At 37.3% G+C, this 22,551-nt stretch overlaps 3 protein-coding genes across 3 annotated transcripts; 2 read left to right on the forward strand and 1 right to left on the reverse strand.

Annotated features, from left to right (window-relative positions):
- The first annotated feature begins 226 nt into the window (after positions 1–226).
- On the forward strand, positions 227–7,061 carry LOC146310871 (kelch domain-containing protein 1-like). The gene is made up of 13 exons (XM_084743178.1): positions 227–404; positions 1,614–1,684; positions 1,900–2,017; positions 3,308–3,420; positions 4,182–4,269; positions 4,465–4,548; positions 4,685–4,765; positions 4,880–4,938; positions 5,550–5,659; positions 5,739–5,811; positions 5,895–5,997; positions 6,714–6,766; positions 6,846–7,061. Exons 1-13 carry the CDS (start codon positions 297–299, stop codon positions 6,982–6,984), a joined length of 1,200 nt encoding a protein of 399 aa, XP_084599304.1. The 5' UTR covers positions 227–296; the 3' UTR covers positions 6,985–7,061.
- Positions 7,062–9,379: 2,318 nt separating this feature from the next.
- LOC146310872 (kelch domain-containing protein 1-like) lies at positions 9,380–17,877 on the forward strand. Its single transcript, XM_084743064.1, has 14 exons — positions 9,380–9,509; positions 9,848–9,964; positions 11,349–11,419; positions 11,655–11,772; positions 11,987–12,099; positions 13,620–13,707; positions 14,013–14,096; positions 14,376–14,456; positions 14,602–14,660; positions 14,789–14,898; positions 14,986–15,058; positions 15,165–15,249; positions 17,194–17,246; positions 17,507–17,877. Exons 2-14 carry the CDS (start codon positions 9,857–9,859, stop codon positions 17,646–17,648), a joined length of 1,185 nt encoding a protein of 394 aa, XP_084599190.1. The 5' UTR covers positions 9,380–9,509; positions 9,848–9,856; the 3' UTR covers positions 17,649–17,877.
- Positions 17,878–18,906: 1,029 nt separating this feature from the next.
- Positions 18,907–22,317, reverse strand: LOC146310873 (uncharacterized). Its single transcript, XM_084742510.1, has 3 exons — positions 21,517–22,317; positions 20,377–20,444; positions 18,907–19,954 (listed from the first exon to the last, which is right to left on the reverse strand). The coding sequence occupies exons 1-3, from the start codon at positions 21,988–21,990 to the stop codon at positions 19,852–19,854; spliced, it is 645 nt and encodes a 214-aa protein (XP_084598636.1). The 5' UTR covers positions 21,991–22,317; the 3' UTR covers positions 18,907–19,851.
- Between the last annotated feature and the right edge of the window lie 234 nt (positions 22,318–22,551).

Consider the following 22,551-nt stretch of genomic DNA (forward strand, 5'->3'; position numbering starts at 1 on the left):
ACAACACGGAAAAGACATAGCAAGTATACTGCAGCATGTAAGTATATTTTACAGAGTTTTCATTTTTAAAAATATCTAATTGCAACTTTTTTTATTTTTTAGAATTCATAATTTGGTTTTGTTTTCATCTGCCCCGCCCCCTGGATGAACTACAGTTTACAATTTTATTTTGAACTTTAAAAAAAAAAAAAAAACACTAAAATACTGTGGAGTGTTTTTTTCTACTAGACTTGCTCTGTAATCCACTGAATTTATGGTACCGGTTTTTCTTTATCAACAAATAGACAAGTAGCAACATGGATTCCGCATTAGAGACGCACTGCTCGGAGACAGAGCCAACAGGGAGGAGCGGACACACGGCTGTGGTGGAGGAAAACCTGCTGTATGTGTGGGGAGGCTGCAGGGTAAGGACAAGACAGAATCAATCCATCTATCTATCTATCTATCTATCTATCTATCTATCTATCTATATATCTATCTATCTATCTATCTATATTTATTTATTTTTCACTGTGCCAATGATGTTTTATGCTGTTGAGAACTTTATTAATCTAGAAGGAAATTCTGGTGTCAGTTTGCTCCAAAATTGCAGTAACATAAGAATAAGAAGAATAGAGCATCAGATAAGTGAAATATAAATATAAAATATAAAATGTATAAGGAGTAAATGCAAAGAAACAGTTCCCTAATAGAAAGTTATGATAATTTTTGCTGAAAGTCTTTTATAGAATTGTTGATTCAACTGGTCATGGTGCTGTTGAATTGTATTGCATTATGCAAGAAAGTATTTCTGTTACTTAGGCCACCGTTACTGATTTAATGGTGGACGAACTGTTACTTTTCAGTGTAACTCAATACAATTCAGCAGCAACGTTAATTTTTATCAAGGTGTACCTAATAACCTGGCAACTAAGTGTACCTCATGGAAGTCAATGATTAAAGGGATAGTTAACTCAAAAATGAAAATTCAGTCATTATCTAGTCATTATCACCCTCATGCCGATTGAAGGTCAGGTTTAGTTTTTTAGTTTCACAGGAAAACAACATTGCAGAATCTCCCAATATAGGCGAATAGTGATGAGTTTCCAGCAACTGGAAAAAAAAAAAAACATAAAATGCCTCCATACTGCTTGTCTGGCATAATCCAAGTCTCCTAAAGTCCTGACATGCCGTTTGCACACCGTCACAACACACACACCCAGCTCAGACGGTGTGCATGTGCACTTTAATGTGGCTTCAAGCTAAGGATCTAAATCTAAATAACACATTTTAGCAGTTTGGCATGTGGGGGCTTTAGGAGACTTGGATTACACCAGATGAGTAGTATGGAGACTTTTTCGGTGTTTTTTTTTTTCTGTAATTTTTTTACATTTGAAAACTGGTCACCATTTACTTAAAGTGTTTGTGGGATTCTGCAACACTGTTTTCCTGTGAAACTCCTGCAGTGTTTTTGTAGACTAAAAAAATGAAAGCTGACTTTCAGTCGGCATGAGAGTGAGTAGATAATGACTGAATTTTCACTTTTTGGTGAACTATTCCTTTAAGTTTATTGTCAGATAATTAAAGCTGCGCACATTCATTTCATGGTAACAAACATGGTGTTTTCTCTACAGTCAGTTGCTGATAAAGATGTCTTTCTACCCAGTAATGAAATCTGGCTGTATGACTCAGAGCGAGGTGTTTGGTAAGAATATTTAATTAGTTTAAATTCAAGATATTTTTGTTTTTCTGCTCTCTTTCTGTTTGTGGCCATTTTCATTATTTTCTGTCAAAGTTGCACTCTGGAATAGGAAGCACTTGCTCTGAGCTGCTTTATGCCTCGTTTTTGCCTCAAGCTGTGTCGTTACAGAAATGGACTGTTGGAGTAGGTTAACAACATTTTTTTTTCTCATTCTGAAGGAAAATGTTTTCCATGACAGGAGAAGTGCCTCCCTCCATGTCAGGGACCTGTGGCTGCACCCTGAATGGACACATGTACATATTTGGTGGTTGTGATAAGACTGGAGAGACCAATCAGGTGACACTGATAAATAAAGACATGAGTGATTTTTCTCAGCTACTATGGCAGAAATGGTTGGAATTTGGAAATTCTCAAAACCACCAAGCTATCCATCATCATCTCTGCATCATAAATCCTGCAAATTTGAAAAATCGACACATTCATGGAGATGATTATGTACAATTGTCTGGCGTTTCCTATGTCATCCATTGCAAATGTCATGTCGATCATCAATGTATTACACTGGTTCAACCCCCAAACATCTAGGCATTAGTTCATTGCATAAGTCATTACATGCAAAATGACCATGTAATCACAATACAGAAAAGAAAAAAACAAGACTTTTATACAGCACCTCATAGCACAAAGTAAAAAATACAAAATTAGAAATATAAATACAGGAAACACCCCTTAGGCAGAACTTCTCATGCAGTATTATGCTTGGAATTAGAGTACAGTCTTTCTACACATCCTGATGTTCCTGTCTGGCTACACTTGCATATGTAGTGCAGAAATAATCTTTTGGAATCCAGTCTTGCTGTGGTACATTTTTTTTCCTTTGTACTCTGCACTGCTGTAAAACAGTCTTGTCTTTTTCTGTATTGATATAACATGATCAGTCAACAAATTACATTACAGTATGCATGTCTTGCAATCAACCTCCCACATACAGTAATGAGTAACTTTGCGCGGTTTACATTTTTTCTTACGTTGGCACATTTTTTAAAAAACATTCTCAACACTCTTTAAAGTGTAAGAGCAAACATCACAGCTGTTTAACTGGACATCACAGCTGTATTGCATGTCTGCAAAAGGTAGTAACTCACCCCCCAAAAATTCATTCATGCTTCAAAAACGAGTTCTTGTATCATTAAAGGTCTGTCCAAACAGAGCTTTAATGGGAAACACTGTACGATACTGTAGTACACAGAAGAGGGATATGCACATTTGTATGTACAAAGCAGATTTATTTGTGTAGCAATGTGTTAAATGTACTGTAAACAGAAAATTTCTGTTTGATCTCTGATGTTAAGTCATATACAGTGAACAGAAAATTGGCTGCAAAATGACATCCTTGCCCTAAAAAACCCAGACAAACCCAAAAATCAACAACAATGGTAAAACCTGTGGCAGTTTGGTCATTTGCCAATTTAGCAGACATCACAAACAATCCATGTCATAAATATTTATGGAATACACATACAAGTCAACAATAATGACCTCAAAACTGCCTGTATCACAACAAAGTCAAAGCTTAGGCTAAACAAAGTTGACACGAAGAAGTGATCATTGTTTGGCTTCACACAGATCTTTTGCGTCAACCTGACAGACAGTAAATACACATGGAGGAAGATCATACATGAGGCCGGTTCTGCTCCCTCACCTCGAGACAAACTGTCCTGCTGGGTTCATGAAGGACGGTAAGTCATGTCTCTGAGGATGCATGTATATTTGAACTGACCAGTGTTTCCAGTATCATATAATCTGCATCCATTATTTCGCATTTATATTGAATTATAAGCCACATTTGCATGGCATGTAGCCTCAGATGATCAAGGGTCCCCAAAACCTTATCTCAACGCCATGTCAGTAGTATTTTTTAATATAAATTAATTGGCAAAATTGTGAAAGAATTGCCACCACTAGAGTATAACATTAACTAAGGGGAATCTTGCATTAGTAGCTAATTTTGTGGCCTTGTGTCAAAATCCAGCATCTTTTTTTAATTTCACTTTGGTGATTACTGGTTGTTCTCTGGGTCTGTGGTCACATGACTGAGCTGCCTTGTATAGTCTGCTGAGTGTGCTGTACTAAATGGGAACGCAGAGGCAACAGGATACATGCACACCACACAAAGGACAAGTAGTTGAAGGGTCTGGGGTTATTAGGGCCCAGCAGCAATGTTTTTGCTCTGATCTGGCTGTGCATGCTTGTAAATTTGTTGCTTTTTGCATTTGCCTTGTCCTGAAATTGCAATGAATAAATATTGCATTAACTGAATATTACCCACCCCACTAACCTTCTGTCTCTCTCACCTATCAAATGGGCAAAAACCACCAGCAAGCAGAAACCATAAACTACTGCTCACTCATTATGATTTTGATCCCTTCATTTTGAACTAAAGCCATCATTTGCACTTGCGGGGCGGTTTAGGTGGTAACCTTTCTTGAATGTTCTGCAGGATCATCTACTTCGGAGGATATGGTGAAAAACTACCAGAGGACATCAGCAGGAGGAATGAAAGCTTAATTATAGATGAAGAATCATGGGTAATATTTTTTTTCCTGCTAGTAATCTGTCACACCGGGCCAAAGATACTGTCTTTAAACACATGGTTATTATTAATGGTGTCTTTCTTTCTTTTTAGATAATTGTTTCACCTTTATATTAGAATTTGTTGTTTTGAATCATGTTAATGCAACTGTAAAGCCATCTTTTTAAACAAAATATTATATTTTTTTCAGTTAGAGGTTGTCATCTGGGGTTGGAACAACGAGGTTCATATATTTGACCCCATGCAGTCCAGTTGGCAAGAACCACAAACCCATGTGAGTCAGTGAAACACTCTTAAACAATGAGTAGAATACTACATTCAGGTTAGTTATAGTTACTTGTAAGTTTGGTCAGCTTTAAAGAAGAATGCGGCGATAAAAAGATTTTTAAAGTGGCGGTTTCTGTGTGCAGGGCCATGCTCCATCCCCCAGGGCTGCCCATGCCAGCGCCAAACTTGGTTGTAGAGGATATATTTGTGGCGGCAGAGTCAAGGTGAGAGTTTCATATCTGCCTGCAGTGATTAGTAGACACACAGAATCAAAAGCACGGGTACATAAATCAAAGCCAGCCATTTGTAACTCGATCTCCTCCTTTGTTTAAATGCAGGACACCAGGATGAGTGACATTCACTGCCTGGACCTCGAGTCATGGACGTGGTCAGAAATGTATGTGTGTGATTATGATCAGTAACAATCACGATGAAGTTTGTGCTTCCATCCTGTATTTTATTAGTGTTAGTGAAGAGAGACCGAAAAACATGCAAAGACAATACAGACATATAACCTTGTGTTCGGTTCTTCGGTCCTTTCAGAGAGTTCTACCTCGAAGTCAATATAAAGGGCTATACCTAAAACCATATGTGAAAGGTTCCACCTAGGTTGAGATGTTCTACAGAGAACCTTTCTATGGTGTAACATATCCACTCAGAACCCTTTTCTGGGACTTGTACTGAGAGCCCTTTTATAGCCCAAGGTGTTCATCTAGAACCCACCCAGGGGTTCTTTTTATATGGGTTTGACCTTTAACCTTCTTTTGAGGAACCTTATGTTACACAGATGAGGTAAAAATAGCACAAGTAAAATTAATTGATTAAGGGGATTCCAGAAACATATACATTTTAAAGTACCATTTGAAACACGTATAGACATTTGAATATTTTAGGGTGAGAATCTTTTGTTTCCTTAGCTACACATATGCTCAGTCAGCATTACCATTCATATTTTAGGCAGTCGAAGCTGGTTTATTTTTGACAGTATTGTACAAACATGCTTTTCAGAATCCCAGTGTCCTCGCCTCCAGTGGGCAGATTGTGGCATACGCTCACAGCAGTATCAGACAGCTCCTTCTTCCTGTTCGGAGGTCTCAGCGTAGACTGCAAACCAATGAGTAAGCAAAAGTACCCACCAATACATATGTATGGATCTTGACATGTTTCTTCTTTGTAAAACATATTTTCTTCCATCAGGTGATGGTTGGATGTTTGATGTGGAAACAAAGAAATGGAAAGAAGTCGAGCATCCATTTAAGAAAGAGAAAAGGTATCAAAGAGGATAGAGCATGCATTTTTTATTCTTATTCTTGAACTTCAACATTTTTTTAAATTGTTTTTCTTGTGCTCAAGGTTGTGGCACACAGCATGTCTTTGCAAAGACACCGATGTGATTGTGTTTGGTGGGAGCTGTGACTACATGAAAGTATCAACGTCGAGGGATCAAGGTATCAAGGTAATTTGTTATACTTATTAATTGTACAAGTAAAATAAATAAGTATAATAATATTATAGACGGTACTTGATTATATTTATTTATTAATATCTTATAACCTTGTGTTATACAACACAAGATTGCGCAACAAAATGAAAGTTGTACTCTCTTTATAAGACACACAGAGAAAATATATATACAGATAATAAGAGATCTTGCTGTCTGCTGTCCAGAGGTAGTCTCTCATACTACTGGACCCATCAGACTAATATTTTATGTCTTACACATCTATGACTGTATCCTCAAGGACCTCTATTGGTTGCAGTGATTCACAATTTTTGAAAAACTCACTTTATTGACTGCTCTGTTTTATACCAAAGGCTGACTGGCATCATCACTGTAAAAACACAGTCCACCTCCCCATGTCTGGCACGAGTCATTCTCAATATCCTTACAGTATGTATCACAGAGAGACAAACCAAAGATATATACTAAATGGAACAGTGAAACAACAACTTTCTTCAACTAAACAAATAAAAAAAAAAAAGAAGTATTGGAAATAATCCCACTCCTGTGACCAGCAGTATAGTGTCTCTGCTCCAAAGACTGAAGAGATTTTGAAGGAAAAACAACAGTATGAAGCAAAAAGGACCATGTAATGAATGTCTTTGGAACCAGAAAGTGCTTTATGGTCTTGACAACTCTCGTGCTACATTTTCCTGCTTGTTTCTCTCCAGGGTCACTGCAATGATGTTCTCATTTGCCAAATGCAGCCATATCTTCTGTACAGGTAAAACTTTTTTTTTTGTATTTTACCAATATCTGTACCCCAAATAAAAATGAAAAAATAAGACTTTTTCTTCTGACAGGATTTGTGAGGATTACATCGCAAAGAATGTGAAGAACTCTGAAGTACTCAGGAATCAGCTTCCACTCCTGCCTCCCAGACTACAGACGGCCGTACAGAGGAGGATGTCTTTCTACAGGCCTTCAACAGAGCAGCTTTAGCTAAACAGCTCTTACAAAAATACCAAGCGCAAGGCATCATCATACAAATTACCATTTGTGTATTGTACAGACATTTTTATTTTTCTAAATATCATGTGCAAAATGTTTTACGGTTTCATGTGCTATTGTCCTTATATAAATGTTTACATACTACATATTCATATACATATTTATTTTTCATCATCTGACCCAATAACTTGACTTACAGGTTGCTGCAGTGTTGACTATGATGATTCACATGAAAGGTTTTTGGCTGATATTGATTATTAGATCGAATTATATTAATTAAGAAATGCTCAAATATCAAAAACTACATACATATCTACATATCTAGGTGAAATACCTTTCAAATAATGACACAAAGTGCATTTTATCAGTACAGAACATTTGTCACATATATGTTCAAGTACTGTGTGTGGACATAATTGTCATTAAGTGGCAGTGGGCCTGATTGAAGGTCTCAGTTTCCACACATTCCCTCTTTGTTAAGCTGGAGCAGTCCAAACACTGTAGTATGGAGACCTTAAAATGAACCCCAGCTCAGAACGCCTTTTAAATGTTGCCATTTGTTAAAAAGTATAGTCTTAGACAGAAAACAGCTGGTGGAAATTTCTCTTTGAAAGTAAAATGGCCACAAAGTTTATTTAACAATGGATCTTGCTGCTTAACTGTGCAGAACAGTTTAAAGCAAATAGTGAAACGTGTTACCAAACTCAGCTTCAAAGTAGCAGACAGTTAGTTAAGAGGTAACCAGCAAGTTGGTACATGTTCTGTGAGAGTGAGGCAGGTTTGAAGGTATGCCAGTAATAAGTATTACCATGGTGGGAATAACAAATGTGCCTGTGTTCAGCAGGTTTCCTGGCACCTGTTCAAGTTGGTGTTGCCACTCCGCAGTCGTGTTGCATCATGATGCAAATTATGAACTGGTTAAATGCAAAAGCCTGGGGTGCTACTGATGTTTTCAAACCAATAACGTATGAGGTTTAAGTACTGTGTGTATGACTATAAGATCATCGCTTGCTTTGTGAGTAAATAACAGTGTTTGTGGTCGCTGTTCATCATCAGTCTGGTTTGCATACATGAGTTTATATGTGTCTAGCCACTGTTGAATGTGTGTGTAGCCCAGTGGTTCACAAACTTTTTCTGGCATGCCCATCTTTCAGACGCTGAAAAAAATGTAATTCACTCTTTATTTCTCCCCTGGTCTTTTAAACCTCAGTGTAACTTTACCTCAGAATGAATATCACAGTATTTATTGTGTAATACACTCAGGACCTCAGACAGAAAACTTTAATAAAGGAAAACACACACCCTTTGAATCCACCTTCCAGTATTTGTGCCATCAGCCATAACAAAATATGTCAGGAGAAAAGTTTATTTTGGAGAATTAAACTGAAATACCATTTCGACTTTATTCTTGACATTTTGGCTTTATTGTCATAATGCATTGTTTTTTTAAAAGTTCCCTAATGCTCTGTCATACAAATATATATAACACTGAAACTATGAAATAATAGATTTTTATTGCAGGTTATATTAATTTAACTCCAACATTTTTGCCATTGACTGTTTTGTTTTTTGATGCCACTTTTTAACACACTGTTTGTGTCTATCAATCAGGTAAAACATAAAAATGACCTGCAATTCACAACTGGTATTTTACTGGTAAAAACACTGAAACAATAATTCATATTGTTTATTAATTAAAGAAAATGCTATTAATTATGTTATTTTATCATTAGTTGGTGTAATATAAAATAATTAGTTTATAAATGATATTTTGTATCAACTGATAAGAGATGAAATAATAAAAAGTTATAATGGATGCAACAATCAAAGAGTTAACTAATGTAATCAGAAAGTAATTGTAATCATCTCTTATAACTACAAATATATGTGTATATTTTGATATCACAGAAACTAATGATAAAAGAACATAATTTATCCCATCATTAATACTTAGTAAACATTATTATAATTTTGTTGTTTGGTTAACAGTAAAATAACAACTATGAGCAAAGTTAAATTACCTAGCAATCCGTTGAGTACCATTTTTTCTTGACAGTTATAAAGTATTACCAGATTTTATTTTGACAATAGAGCATGTAGAAATGATAAATAAATGATATATTTTGTATCAGCTGATAAAACATGCAAAAATACTCAAGTATATACAGTTTTATGATGGGTGCAACAATAAAATTGTTTAATAATGTAATTAGAATGTAATTGTCACAATTTCTTATCATGTGATAGAAAATATATTTATATTTTATATCACACAAACTAATGATATCATAATAATGATGACTTAGCATCTAAACCACGGTTACCATTTTACCACGGTTATTATGACGTGTTACCGGATTTTATTTTGACAAGAGAGCAGGACCGGAAGTTGACTTATATTTTGTAGACATAGTGACACACTTTATGGGACTGGACCGAGGCTATTTTGTTTCCTGTGTTTTGATCTTTACACCATGAGAATAAAACATACGACGCCTAAAAGTGCACCGTAACCTGTGAGTATATTTAAACGTATTCATGTCAAAACATTTGTCCAAAGTTTTTCCATATATTTTGGACACCGTTTGTCATCAGTTGTATCTGCCTCTGTGTAACGTTACGTAGCTTTCCAGTTTTGTACACTGGTACATATAATTCACACGTTTTACCCTAAAATCATCGCAACACCATGTAAAAAAAACAAAAAACAAAACTGAACGCCTGTTTTGTGTCAGCTCTGCTCACATGCACGTGTGATATATAAAAGTCCAGCTGAGAATTTACTGTGGGTGACATTTTTAGACAGATTTGATCATTTTAGGCTCAAAGGCTCGTCTCGGTTTCCTATAAATAGCAGCCAGTCATGGATTCAGCCTTTGAGAGGCACTGCATGGAGCTGGTGGCCCGGGAGAGGAGCGGACACACGGCTGTGGTGGAAGAAAACCTGCTGTATGTGTGGGGCGGTTACATGGTGAGAAAAACAAACACGCATGATCAGACATTACCAAACCAGTTGGCCAAGATAAGATATGGAGGTGAATTAGTCCGAGACGTTGCTTAGTTAAAGTACAGATTGTACACTGCACAAAATCCTGCATTGAAAAACCTACCTAAATAAAAGTATGTAAGAAAATATATGGAAAATGCCCCATGTGACTGATATGCTATTATATAATATTATTGGAGTGTGTTATTAATGCATTAATGTGAAAGAAGGATTTTACTGTTGTAGTTGGTTGAAGTTGAGGTACATTTTTACTTAGAGGAGTAAAAAAAACAGAAAATATTCACATTTAAGAGGCCAGAAAGAAAGACTGTGGACGATTACTCAGACTGATTGATAATTATCAAAATAGTTGCGATTAATTTAATAATTTATTAAAAAGTGATGCCTCGATTAATTGTTTCAGCTTTATTATACATTTATAAATAATGAAGAGATGATAATAGCAATTTTATTTACAAAAAGTATTTTATTTTATTTATGCATTTAATCATTTATTTCTCCATTTATTTATTTATGTATTCTAGCTTATGTCATTGTTTGTCTTTCATTCAAAGTGACACCTCAAAAACAGTGGCACCTCAAAATAATAATTGTAGTGAAGTACAAATAAGTACAACATTAATGTACAATATTTCCCTGTGAGATTTATGGGAGTAGAAGTAAATTGTTGCATGAAATAAAAAGACTCAAGTAAAGTACAAGTATGTCTTGTGAAACATGATCCATGGTTACAGATAAAATTACCAAAAAATATATAAACTGACCAGCTGCAACGTGAAGATGCTGCTTTCATGTTACAGCAACATTATAAATAATACATGTATAATAGTACAGAAATAGAATATGTGTTTGATAATATAACATTATAAAATGAGCCATTGTCCATAATGAGTGCTTTTACTTTAAATAGTTTTATGCACATTCAGCAGATGATACTTCTGTATGTTCACTTTTACTTGTCAGAGAGTATTTTTACGACGTGATATTTCTACTTTTTCTTCTTTGTCCACTTCTGTTTGTACACTCCCCATGGATACATACACTATGAAAAATGTAGAACAAATGCATACTGTCAAATTAATAAGCTGACCAAACTTTCAGTGAGCACAGTAACAGATTATGCAAAACATTCAGCCAAACTTTGAATATAATTGGGAAGTTATTACTGGCCTTTGGAAAACTTCTTGAAAAGTTTATGTTGACACATTTTCATACTTTTACTGACATGCTTTTCCACTGGACATAATTTGTTTTGTAATGACATATATGCATAGCATTGACAGACTTAAGATGTAATGTTACCACTCGTATTTATTTCATAGTAATACACATGTTGTGTTCTCTACAGTCAATTGCTGATGATGAAGTTTTCCTACCCAGTGATGAAATCTGGGTATATGACTTAGAACAAGGTGTATGGTAAGAATATTAAATACATTTTTTGTTTGTGGTCCAAATAAAGAAGAGTAATGCATGTTTTCCCATAATTTTAACACATTCTGTCTTTAGTTTGTCACACACTCTTAACACAGTTGCGTCAAGTCACATTTATCTGAGCACTTGCCTGAAACGTTCTGTGTTCTTAACATTGTTGTGTCATGACAGACGTCAATTTGAGTCACTGACCCACATTTTTTAACCATTTTTTTAAAAGGAAAGTATTTCACATGAAAGGGGACGTCCCTCCCTCTATGTCAGGGACCTGTGGCTGCTCCCTGAATGGACACATGTACATATTCGGAGGTTGTGATGACAATGGACAGACCAATCAGGTGAGGCTGATGGTTTACTTCACGCAAACTTTTTAAATTTATTTTTGTCTGATAAAAAATATTTCTAACTTTCTGAACTTTTCTGACCATCAAAATGCACACCTGACATTCCTCCTAACAAAAACAAATGAATAGACACCATAGATCAGTGTGATCACAGCTCAGACTGAGCAGAGTTGACATGAAGAAGTGATCAGTGTTTGACTTCAAACAGATCTATTGTGTCAACCTGACAGACGGTCAATACACATGGAGGAAGATCATACATGAGGTCGGTTCTGCCCCCTCACCTCGAGACAAACTGTCCTGCTGGGTTTACAACGGAAGGTGAGTACCATGAAAATGGACATTTCAACCATTTCCAGTACTTTGTTATTCCATAGTTCAATATGGGGGAGGTTGTAGCTTTTAATCAGTGAAACACTGCTTCATTATTACTGGTCTCATGGTGATACCAGTCAGATTTGGAGGACTGGACGGTTAAGTTGAACATCTATTGTTTAAATGTTTAAGTTTATTTTGATAAAGGAAAAAGGAGAGGCTGTCCACACACTGACATGACGAAGTTCGCATTTAAAAAAAACAGCTTGGGAGCTTGAAAATGTACATCTGTACATTGCATTCTTGTGAGCACATTATCATAAGAATGCTGTGACAGAATGTCTTCAAACTTGGCAAACTTGTCCACTTGGATTCAAATACTGTTCACTATATGGAGGTCAAAGGTCAAGGTCACAGTTACCTCTTAAAACCACATCTCAAGAATTCATTATTTATTATTAATTTTGACAAATTTTCACACAAACATCCAATAGGATAAATGATGAGGTGATGTCTGGATGTCTTTTATGTAATGCTTGTTGTTAGTGTTGCTGTCTTTAAACTTTTGCTACCCTTTTAGTCCCTACCCCCTTTCCTCAAGAGGCACTTGCCTTCTGCCTGACCACCACTGGAAATAAGAATTTCTTCTTAATGTCTTGCCAGGTTAAATAAGGTCAAAATAAAATATCCCTCTGGATGCACAGTGCAGGTATAAGTCCTGCTATTGGTCGCTTGCTTCAATAGGCATTGCGGCGTTTGCTATCTCCATTGTTAAAGTCCCTGGAAACAAAAACAACCTCATTGTTGCAACCTACATGCTGAAAACTGCAAATCAGAGCTGTGGATGCTGGCGGTCTGAATGTAAACAAGCTAACAGCTGTGACCTTTTCTTTAGCAGTGGTCATTTTCATACCAGAGCTCGCTGCCTGAAGTGCAAATGTTCCACCAAAACAAGTTCCCCCTCGACATTATTTTGCAGCAGCACTGTCGCTGCAACTTGGGCTTAGCGACCAAGACGTTTATGATTGGTTTAGACAAATACAAACAAGGCAGGGCATTTTTTTTCCCCATAGCAGAATGTATATGTGTAGAGCCAGACCTTTTTCCAGCGCCGAGCACTGTGGAGAGAGGTGTCGGTGTGCAAGACTTACACAGTCATGACTTCAGTTTTGCCAAAGAATATGCCTAGTGCCTTCAATATCTTCAGTACACATATGGACACAGTCTGGACAAATATGGATGTGAACTGCATCTTGACTGCTTCACGGAGGATGAGGCGGTAATTGTAGTTTTGTCCTGCACTTTTACCCAACTGCTATTGTAAAATCCACCTGCAAACAAAAAACACAGCCTATTTTGCATTCCTTCAACCGTTACATCTGTTCTAGTGTATATATGTTTAATTATACGGTGAAATGGAAATAAGAGCTAATTGTTTGGGATTTTAATAATCTTATTACAAACTAAATTCATAATCACTTCTTGCATGATAGTAATTGGGATAATCTTTGTTTGATATTCTGTAGGCTCATCTACTTTGGAGGATACGGTCACAAACTCTTGACTGACGTAGACAGCAGGAACAGAAGCTTCATTGTAGATGAAGCATCATGGGTAATGTTTTTTATTTACTATAAAACTGTCACAAGTTTGCTTTCCCAACAATGCAGCTAAGTCTTTAAAGTTTTTTTTAAGACATCAGTGAGACATATTTGGTAGTTTGAAGTTCAGGGTGTTCTGTTTAATTTTTATTTGAGATTTTGCTCTATAAATAGGTCAGACCAGAAAGTAATCCACATCTGCATTTGTTAAATCATTGGTAGTGACCAAAAATAAATGCTTCATTATAAATGAGAATCATTTTGTGTTAAAAAGAAATCAGTTTCTTTGCTTGTGTTTAGCTATTTTGTTGTTTTCAGGTAGAAGACGTCTTCTGGGGATGGAACAATGAGGTTCATTTATTTGACCCCATGCACGCCAGTTGGAGTGAACCACAAACCCATGTGAGTCAGCAATTGTGACTGTCAAAGGCAGGAAGTAACTAAGTACAAATACTAAGTAGATTATTCAGGTATCTGTACTTGAGTATTTGTTTTTATGACAACTTTATACTTTTACTCCCTACATTTTGACACAAATATGTGTACTTTCTACAGCTTACATTTTCAAAACAGGCTCATTACTTAAGTTTTGTTGCATTTGAAGGGAAATTATAACTTGAAATTTGTTAAGACATTTTCAAATATTGTCAGATGATTTAACAGTGAAGTGTCTGTGTGCAGGGCCGTGCTCCCGCCCCCAGGGCCGCCCACGCCAGTGCCACAATCGGATATAAAGGATACATTTGTGGAGGCAGAGTCATGGTGAGAGCTCTGCAGTTCTTCTCATACAGTTTATCATAAATCAGAAGTAAACACAATAAGTCATCAGCAACAAGAAGATAAAAACACAGTAACACAAATCAAAGTCTGCTGTTTGTAACTTGTGGTCCTCTTCTTTTAAATGCAGGAAACCAGGACAAGTGACATCCACTGCTTGGACCTTGAATCATGGACGTGGTCAGAAATGTACATGTGTAATTGTGACCATTGACAATCTTAAAATGTGTAGAAATTACTTTTGCTGCTGATATTTAAAATGGGCTAATGTTTTACCAGGTTTGTCTTTGACAGTACTGTGCTAATATGTTTTCCAGAATCCCAGTGTCCTCGCCTCCTGTGGGCAGATCGTGGCACACGCTCACAACAGTATCAGACAGCTTCTTATTCCTGTTTGGAGGTCTCAGTGTAGACTGCAAACCAATGAGTAAGCAAATGTTAATCCCCTTTATAATCCCTGTTGCTTTTGGTCATTTGATGTTCTTAAATCAACTTCTTTTCAATTTTCCATCAGGTGATGGGTGGCTGCTTGATGTTGAAACAAAGAAATGGAGAGAAGTCGAGCATCCTTTCAAGAATAAGCCAAGGTAACAATTTGTGCAACCAAAAGTTATGGGTTTTAAATTTATAAGCGTAGAAGAGTTACTGTAAATAATGAGCAGATTTAAAATATAATCTTTTCTCCTATCCCAGGTTGTGGCACACAGCGTGTCCAGGCAAAGACTCTGATGTGATTGTGTTTGGCGGAAGTTGTGACTACATCCTGCTTGTCGACACTGTAGGTATCACAGAAGCACTTAAGAAGCTGAAGCTAATTTTACATGCATTCCAATAACCATACTGTCATACCATTTAGTATGCCAAAAAAAAAAGATTGAGTGTCCCAATACATAGTATGTAAATGCAATTTCCCAAAAATGCCAGAATGTCCTACTGCACCTGGTCACGTTTTGCAGTATCACAAACTGGGCCACACAGCCATGATAAAGGAGGGAGACGCACACAACCAAGCCAGTTAACAACTGTTTAAGTTAAAAAAAGCACAACATAAGAGTGTGTGAGTATAATGTTGTATGGTGCAGAAACACAAGCCAAACATCTACCAAACTAAATGCTTGTTTCAGTGAGGAGAGAGCCAGCAACTGAGCTCGACAAGGTTTTTAATAGGAGAGCACTGGCACACAGGGCCCAGGTGTTGCCAGTGCAACTTATCTTATAGATAAGAGCAACTCATCTGGGCACTTTGCTCCTGCATCATGCCCCCCCCTTCTTGGGTGTATACAATTGATGGTCTGTACAAATTACGAGGTCTTTGCCAGTTTAAACATGTAAAATAAGTAAAATAAATCACTGTTGAGCTATTAGGAAGCTCAAATCCTCTGACCAGTTAGACAAACAATCATACTATGTCTTTGTCAATCAACAACTGGTGTCATTACAAAGAAAAAAAAATAAAGAAATAGGGGTTTGTGAGCGTCTGCCTCTATCAAAGTGGAAGAATGATTCCACCGAGTGGTCGGAGGTGGTATATCCTTACAGACACAAGTACCTTATTGAATCTCCAGGTGATGTATTTTCATACATCTGTCATTTTGAAAATACTAGTTTGCTCTTTTAGTTACATTGCCAACATTATCATGCTTTAAAATGACACCAGTCTTCTCTTCGCTTTTTTTGGGGTGATCGAGGGATGTGACATGTGGTTGCTCTCTTTTCTGCTTTTCTTGTTATTCTGACCCACAATCCTCTGTGCAGCATAATATCAGCTCATATCCGCTGAGCTGCAGAGAGACCACAGACAAATGACAGCTCATTAGCTGTGTTTCAAGTCAGTTACTTTTTCTTAAAATTTTATGCTACAGACTGCTACTGATGGGCTAGAGGTTCAAAGTTAAATGTTATGACAAAGTAGTATGTCCAAATTGTATGCATACTGCATGCAACAGTACACACTTTGTAAGGACAACTGCAGTACATACTAAAATTACCCTTAAACTGTATCCCTAAAAAACCCTTAAAAGCTTTCTAAATTCACATTAACACAATATTAGGCATGCAAAACCGATAAAAGGATGAACTGTTACATCAGCAGTTATTTAATTAACTCTCAACAACTCCATTAAAAAAAGATGTATTCAGGAGCTGTTTTATTGTCCTTGTACTACACATGAGAAAAAGAAGGCATACTTTATTCATTCCCGAGGGGAAAATATATTTTTCGCACTTTTCGCAGCCTTGAAATGCACACACAGGACCTGTTAACAGGCATCAGAGAGATGTCAGAGCGAGGGGGCTGCACATATACATATATATATATATACATATAGTCAGGCACCCTAAGCAGTTACTGGTTCAGTGTGTTGCTCAAGGGCACCGTGGCACCGTCCAGGTGGTGAACTGGCACCTCTCCGGCTACTATACTGGGGCTTGAACTGGCAACCCTTTGATTCCCAAGCCAGGTCCTTACAGACTGAGCCACTAAGCACTTAATAACACCTCAGAGTAAACCTGCATGATATTCAGCAGTGCTTCACTTTCCCCATGAATAACTTCTTAACTGTAAAAATCTGCCCTGCAGTGCGTCCATGTATACCACAGTAACTTTGATGGAAACATTGAGCAAAAAGAAACAGGAAAAGAAAGCACTTGTGCTGATAAACACTGCTACGAAAAATTACATAACTCAAAACGCATGTCACAAACCTTGCATTTTTCTTTTCAGGGTCACTGCAATGATGCACTTGTTTTCCAGATGCAGCCATATCCTCTGTTCAGGTAAAAACTGTAAATGTAAGATCATTTTATAAAAAAAATAGCTATGGAAAGAAAAGTTGTAGCAGAAATAGACGACATAACATGAATTCACAAAAGAACCATCATTACTGATATTAATTTCACCTGTGCTTCTCCTGTTATTCAAAGTAGAAAATATCTGCAGTTAAAAAGGTCTTTTTCTTTGTAGGTGATTAAATGTACTTGGATTATATAATCTTTCTCCCAAAATAGAAATGAGAAATGACTTTTTCCTCTGACAGGATTTGTGAGGATTACATCGCAAAGAATGTGAAGAACTATGAAGTGCTCAGAAATCAGCTTCCACTCCTCCCTCCCAAACTACTGACAGCGGTACAGAAGAGGATGTCTTTCTACAGGCCTTCAAAGAAGCAAAAATATTAGTCATTAAAATGAATGAATGTTCTACTTGCCAAAAACACTGCATTATTATCATTCAAAGAGTACTGTACTCCCGTCAGTGTGAACATCTCAGTCACACTGTCGGGCAGCGTTTTTATTTTTTAGATATATTGTTCAAAATATTTTATGGCATTATATTTTATTATTTTACAGATGCACATTTTATTTTGTACAGTCTGCCTGCTGAATTACTCTAACAAACCTGTTCCTGTGATGATTAAACGGCACATCAAACACTTCTTGGCTGATGAGGATTATTAGATGAGACAGGTGTTTTAAGCATTAGTCAGCTAAGCCAGAGGTTTTAACAATTTTCCTTATGGTTTCCCTTTTCCATCATTGAGTAAACATATGATTCTTGACATAATTTTATGGATATTTCACACTATGTTCAACACATAAGAATAACAGTACAGAATAACTGATTAACCCAAATGGAGAATGCAGTATTGGTAGGATGTTTGTGTAAAATGAGCAGTTTGTATGAATTTTGAGCAGATTATTTCCTGCGAATATTGTATCAGAAGCTGCATTTCCACTGCAGGGAATTTCCACAGGGATTGGGAACCTTGAGAGGGAATTTAGCGTGTTTCCACCGCAGGGACCAACTTCTGGGGACATTATTTTAATATCCAGAAAGTCCCTGCTCAGGGAGCAGAGCTCTCCAACAGCACTGAACGTTTCTGAATGATCCGCTACTCACAGAACTTTACTTTTGCAGCCACAAAAGTTTGTTTTGTTCATTGCACTTTGATACATGGATACATGAATGGATCTGCAACAAAGTCCAGGTGACAAAATGATAGAGCCATCACTTTTTTCATACATCAGTGGCTTAATTTGTTTAACATTTTCAGGTGAATTATGTATTATGTTTTAGTTTCTTTTTTTTTTCAAACAATCATATATACTAACTGGGCTTTGACAGTTTGACAAATTTAGTTTTTCCTTCTCCCTGGAGCGGTGTACTTGTTTAATGCAGGATGAGGCTGTTTAGCAGAGAGGGAACGTTCTGTCAACACAGCTTGTGTTCAGGTCTTGACTCTGTCCTTATCCTGTTTATAGCTTACATAATAATCTAAACTTTTAAATAGCAACAGAAATTAACGAATTGCTTAAAATAAAAGAAAGTTTTTTTTACACCACTTATAATCAAGAAAGTCCGACAACCTTCTTTGGTGGACTAAGTTATGCTGTAAAATCAAAAGTTAAACAAAACACACAGAAACTTCACACATGATTAGAAATATAGCAATTGTCCATTTTTAATTGCAATATATAACAAAATTACAAAACCCCGCCTCTACATTTGGTGGCAAAATTCATCTTTTGTGAGTTAACAGTGCAGTTTGTGGACACATTTTTCACATAAATGCTCAAGTTTGTGTTTGTGCACACGGCTCCTTACTGTGTTCCACCACTAAGTGGCAGCAGGCCTTTATGTTTGAACGTGGCTCAACCTTCAGTCAAACTGAAACTCTCTGTTGCCACACATTCTTTCTTCATAAGGGTGGAGAAATGCAGGAACTGTGGTCAGGAAGGAAACCTTAAATAAACAACCCGAGCTCATACCTTTGCAGGGTTGGCACTTAACAAAAACTCTACCTTTTACACTCCGCTGCACGCACGAAACTGCCGGTGGAAATGTTATTTTTGCATATAGCATGCAAGAATGTGCTTTTATGGAGCCAGATTTTCAACAACCACAAGATATCGCTGTTCTTTCTTTCACTCATTAACAGACAAGTTAAAATAAAGCAAGTAATAGGTAACAAATAGATAGGTATGTGCTCTGTGGGAAACTGGCACCATCGAGGGGGTGACAGTGACACCTTAGCACTGCAGATAACAGAGCCAGGAGGCCTCTGTCAGTGCACAGACTCGGGCAGTAAGGAGAACTTCCTGGCACCCATTCAAGGTGGTGTTATAACTCTGCAATTACTCTCTGTGTTGTTAAATAAGAGTTTGGTAAATGTAAAGGCCTGGAGTGCAGCACAAACAATATGTTAAATTTATCCAGGAAACCCTGCTTTCATACAGTGAATGTAGCCTTCCTTAGTTGCAGGAAATTGTCAAAAACAAACCCTGGTTTCCTTTCTCTTTTTAAAATTTAAAACATTTCCTCTGCAAACTGCTGCCTCGCATGAAGACAACTGAAAAGGCCAGCGGCTTTCTCAGCTGGGGGTCAACTAAACTCTCTCTCAATAGTGTCCATCAGCTCCTCTTCTGATCCATCGTACAGGATGACCGGCATGGTGAGAGAGGAGCTATGGCAGCTGCCAAAAGTCCTGTGGAGAGAGAGGAAACATGTCAACAAAACAAAAATGTGAGTGAGATTACATATTTTGGTATTTTCACATCAGAGGTATCATTTCTGAATAAGTTATCTGATGAATTTCCAATAAATGTGATGCACAAAGGGATCATCAATGGTAGTAAACATATTCTGCTTATTTGTGCTTAAGGCTTGTCATGGAAATGTGTTTTTCTTGGTTGTGCTTCTACTTTTCACACTCGACTCCAACCAAGTAGCAACAACAGATACTTGTTTGTTTCTGTCCTGCCTGCAGACATCTGACTAATCTGATCTACCCTGAGAATAATGGGTGGGTATTTCGATCTCTTCAGAGTGAATTTGATCTGGCCCTCCTCAGCTTTTACTACTCCACTGAGCACGGAAATAAATTATTTATTAGAGTTGTCTACTTACGATTGTTTTTCTGATGTGGGAACAGCTTCCAACAAAGCCCTCCTTGTCAGAAAGCCCTGAGAGGAAGACTGACACAAACCAGAGAAGAAAGAGGGGATATCATGTGTGTTCATCTCAGCATTGAACAATTCTCCAGACTGATTGTTACTTCAAAATCATCCTGCTGTTAATAAGTGATAATTATGTATGGAGGCCCATTTCTGCCAACGTGATGAAGAGAACAATATTCTGTAAGTCATTATAATGAGAAACTTGGATAACAAAAACACTATAAAAGAAGGGAACGCACATCCCTGAGGCCCAGTGGGTTGGGTGCTGGATCACAAAATATCGAGTGCATAGAAAGAGAAAAAGGCAGGATCCACACACCAAGCTGGGAGCTCTTTTGGTGTGCGGATTTCTCTTCTTATAAACTTGGATAGCAAGTCATTATTTTGAAAAAAAAAAAAAAAAAAAAGTTTCTCAAAATAGTGAGTTAATGTCTCAAAATAATGAGAAAGTTTCTCATTATTTTGAGATACTAACTCCAGTGGCTCCCTGTGGCTTTGACAAAATTATATGGAAATTAATAATGGTTATTTCTAAAAATATTTTCTTCTCTGATACTATTTTATTTTAATTTGTCATTGTTGTAGGCCTAAAGTTACTTAAATTATCAAATAGCCTGTACTTGAATTTAAGACAATATTTTAATGTTTTTTTTCAACCAAGATGTGCCTCATAGCTCACGGCTTGGTGCCTTCTACTCTAAAATTTGCTGGAGGCAAGTCTTGAGTCTCCCTAGGCTGGCTGAAGTTGGAAAATTCAAAAGAAAAAGTCTCCTTGGAAAATAAAGAATTTAATAGTTGCGGCTCCAGACTCATTTGTTTTTCTTTTTTGCCAGAGAGAGTAAAGTTTGCGGAGCTTTCTCTTTATTTTGAGATACTACCTCATTATTTTGAGGTTTCTCATTATTGTTGAGATATTAACACATTACTATATTATAATTTATTATTATTAATATTATTATTATTATTATTATTATTATTCACTTTAGTGGAAATTGTCTTCCATATATATTAAACCAGTTAAGAATCAATCAGAGGAAATATGTATTATCCAATAATAATGATCAAACAACAGAAAAATAAAAGTCCTTACACTGTTCTGACCGGGGGAGACAGGTGTGTGTTTTTTAATGTGTGTGAAAGCATCATTGCTCCTCTTGTTTACAATTCCTGATCCACCGCGGGAGCCACGTGGCTCCTCTGAGCTGAAGTCCTCCTCATCCTCCTCCTGACTGAAGTGACACAGTCCGTATGTTTTGGACCTGATGACGGCCTTCTTGGGAGGATTCTTCTTCACAGACGCTCCCTCTCGCTCCTCGTAATCTGCGAGAACTGTGTCCAGCTCTGCATCAATGTCATCGTCCTCCCTGGAGAAGTCAGAGTCGTGCCCCTCGCTGTGGCAGTCCGGGTGCGCACGGTTGCGCGCGTTGCGTAAAATTGTATGGATTTTGAGAGGCTTGAACGGGCGGCCGTTGTCCTGTTTGGGTGAAGCAGCTGTTTTGGCCACGTTCACCTCACTCACACACGCAGGTGCTACTTTCTTCCCCCGGCTTGTACCGCTGCCCATGTCCTTGCGTCTGTCTGCTTTCAAAAACTAAACGCAAAGTCCCATTTCCAGATTCCTCTCCAGGCACAAAGAGAGCTCCCAGAGTTGAACATTAACCAACAAAGACTTGGCTCTTGGCAGCGTTTAAGGTCAGTTTTCAATTAAGTTTACGGCTGTCAGACAGATCTTTGGCAAAAAAAAAAATCAGTCTTGAACGCCAGTTTTCTTAGAAATGTTCCTATCCGCAGACTGGTCGGTGACATGATCTCCATATTCCATGTTCACAGTCCGGACTTGAGTCTCTCCCTGTAAACTTTCTGGTAACTCCACATCAGGGTGAGAAGTATCCGTTACATAACCCTAGTTTGGCTCAGGACCCCTGGGGGAAAACTCCGCCTTCTTACAGAGGGAAACACGCACCCTGCATGTTTCCATTTACTGGACAAAAATAACTTCCAGAACATCTGGCTCTGCCTGTTTTCTCTCATTGTCACAGGATTTCAACAATTCCCAGGTAAAATGTAGTACACGTTAGTGTATTAGAAATTGCCAATAATGTAAAAGTCATTGCAAGTATACTTG

This window comes from Lutjanus erythropterus, chromosome 18, assembly GCF_056507025.1.
Source record: "Lutjanus erythropterus isolate fLutEry1 chromosome 18, fLutEry1.hap2, whole genome shotgun sequence".
NCBI lineage: Eukaryota > Metazoa > Chordata > Actinopteri > Lutjaniformes > Lutjanidae > Lutjanus > Lutjanus erythropterus.

What these genes read in the sequence shown, in the direction of transcription:
- LOC146310871 (XM_084743178.1), top strand. Translation starts at nt 297, where the DNA reads ATGGATTCCGCATTAGAGACGCACTGCTCGGAGACAGAGCCAACAGGG. An exon ending in TTTGTGGCGGCAGAGTCAAG is followed by an intron (nt 4,766 to 4,879) that starts GTGAGAGTTTCA and finishes GTTTAAATGCAG; the next exon opens with GACACCAGGATGAGTGACAT. An exon ending in CCATTTAAGAAAGAGAAAAG is followed by an intron (nt 5,812 to 5,894) that starts GTATCAAAGAGG and finishes CTTGTGCTCAAG; the next exon opens with GTTGTGGCACACAGCATGTC.
- LOC146310873 (XM_084742510.1), bottom strand. Translation starts at nt 21,990, where the DNA reads ATGGGCAGCGGTACAAGCCGGGGGAAGAAAGTAGCACCTGCGTGTGTG. An exon ending in TCTCCCCCGGTCAGAACAGT is followed by an intron (nt 20,445 to 21,516) that starts GTAAGGACTTTT and finishes GGTTTGTGTCAG; the next exon opens with TCTTCCTCTCAGGGCTTTCT. An exon ending in CCCACATCAGAAAAACAATC is followed by an intron (nt 19,955 to 20,376) that starts GTAAGTAGACAA and finishes CTCTCTCCACAG; the next exon opens with GACTTTTGGCAGCTGCCATA.
- LOC146310872 (XM_084743064.1), top strand. Translation starts at nt 9,857, where the DNA reads ATGGATTCAGCCTTTGAGAGGCACTGCATGGAGCTGGTGGCCCGGGAG. An exon ending in TTGTAGATGAAGCATCATGG is followed by an intron (nt 13,708 to 14,012) that starts GTAATGTTTTTT and finishes TGTTGTTTTCAG; the next exon opens with GTAGAAGACGTCTTCTGGGG. An exon ending in TGTAGACTGCAAACCAATGA is followed by an intron (nt 14,899 to 14,985) that starts GTAAGCAAATGT and finishes ATTTTCCATCAG; the next exon opens with GTGATGGGTGGCTGCTTGAT.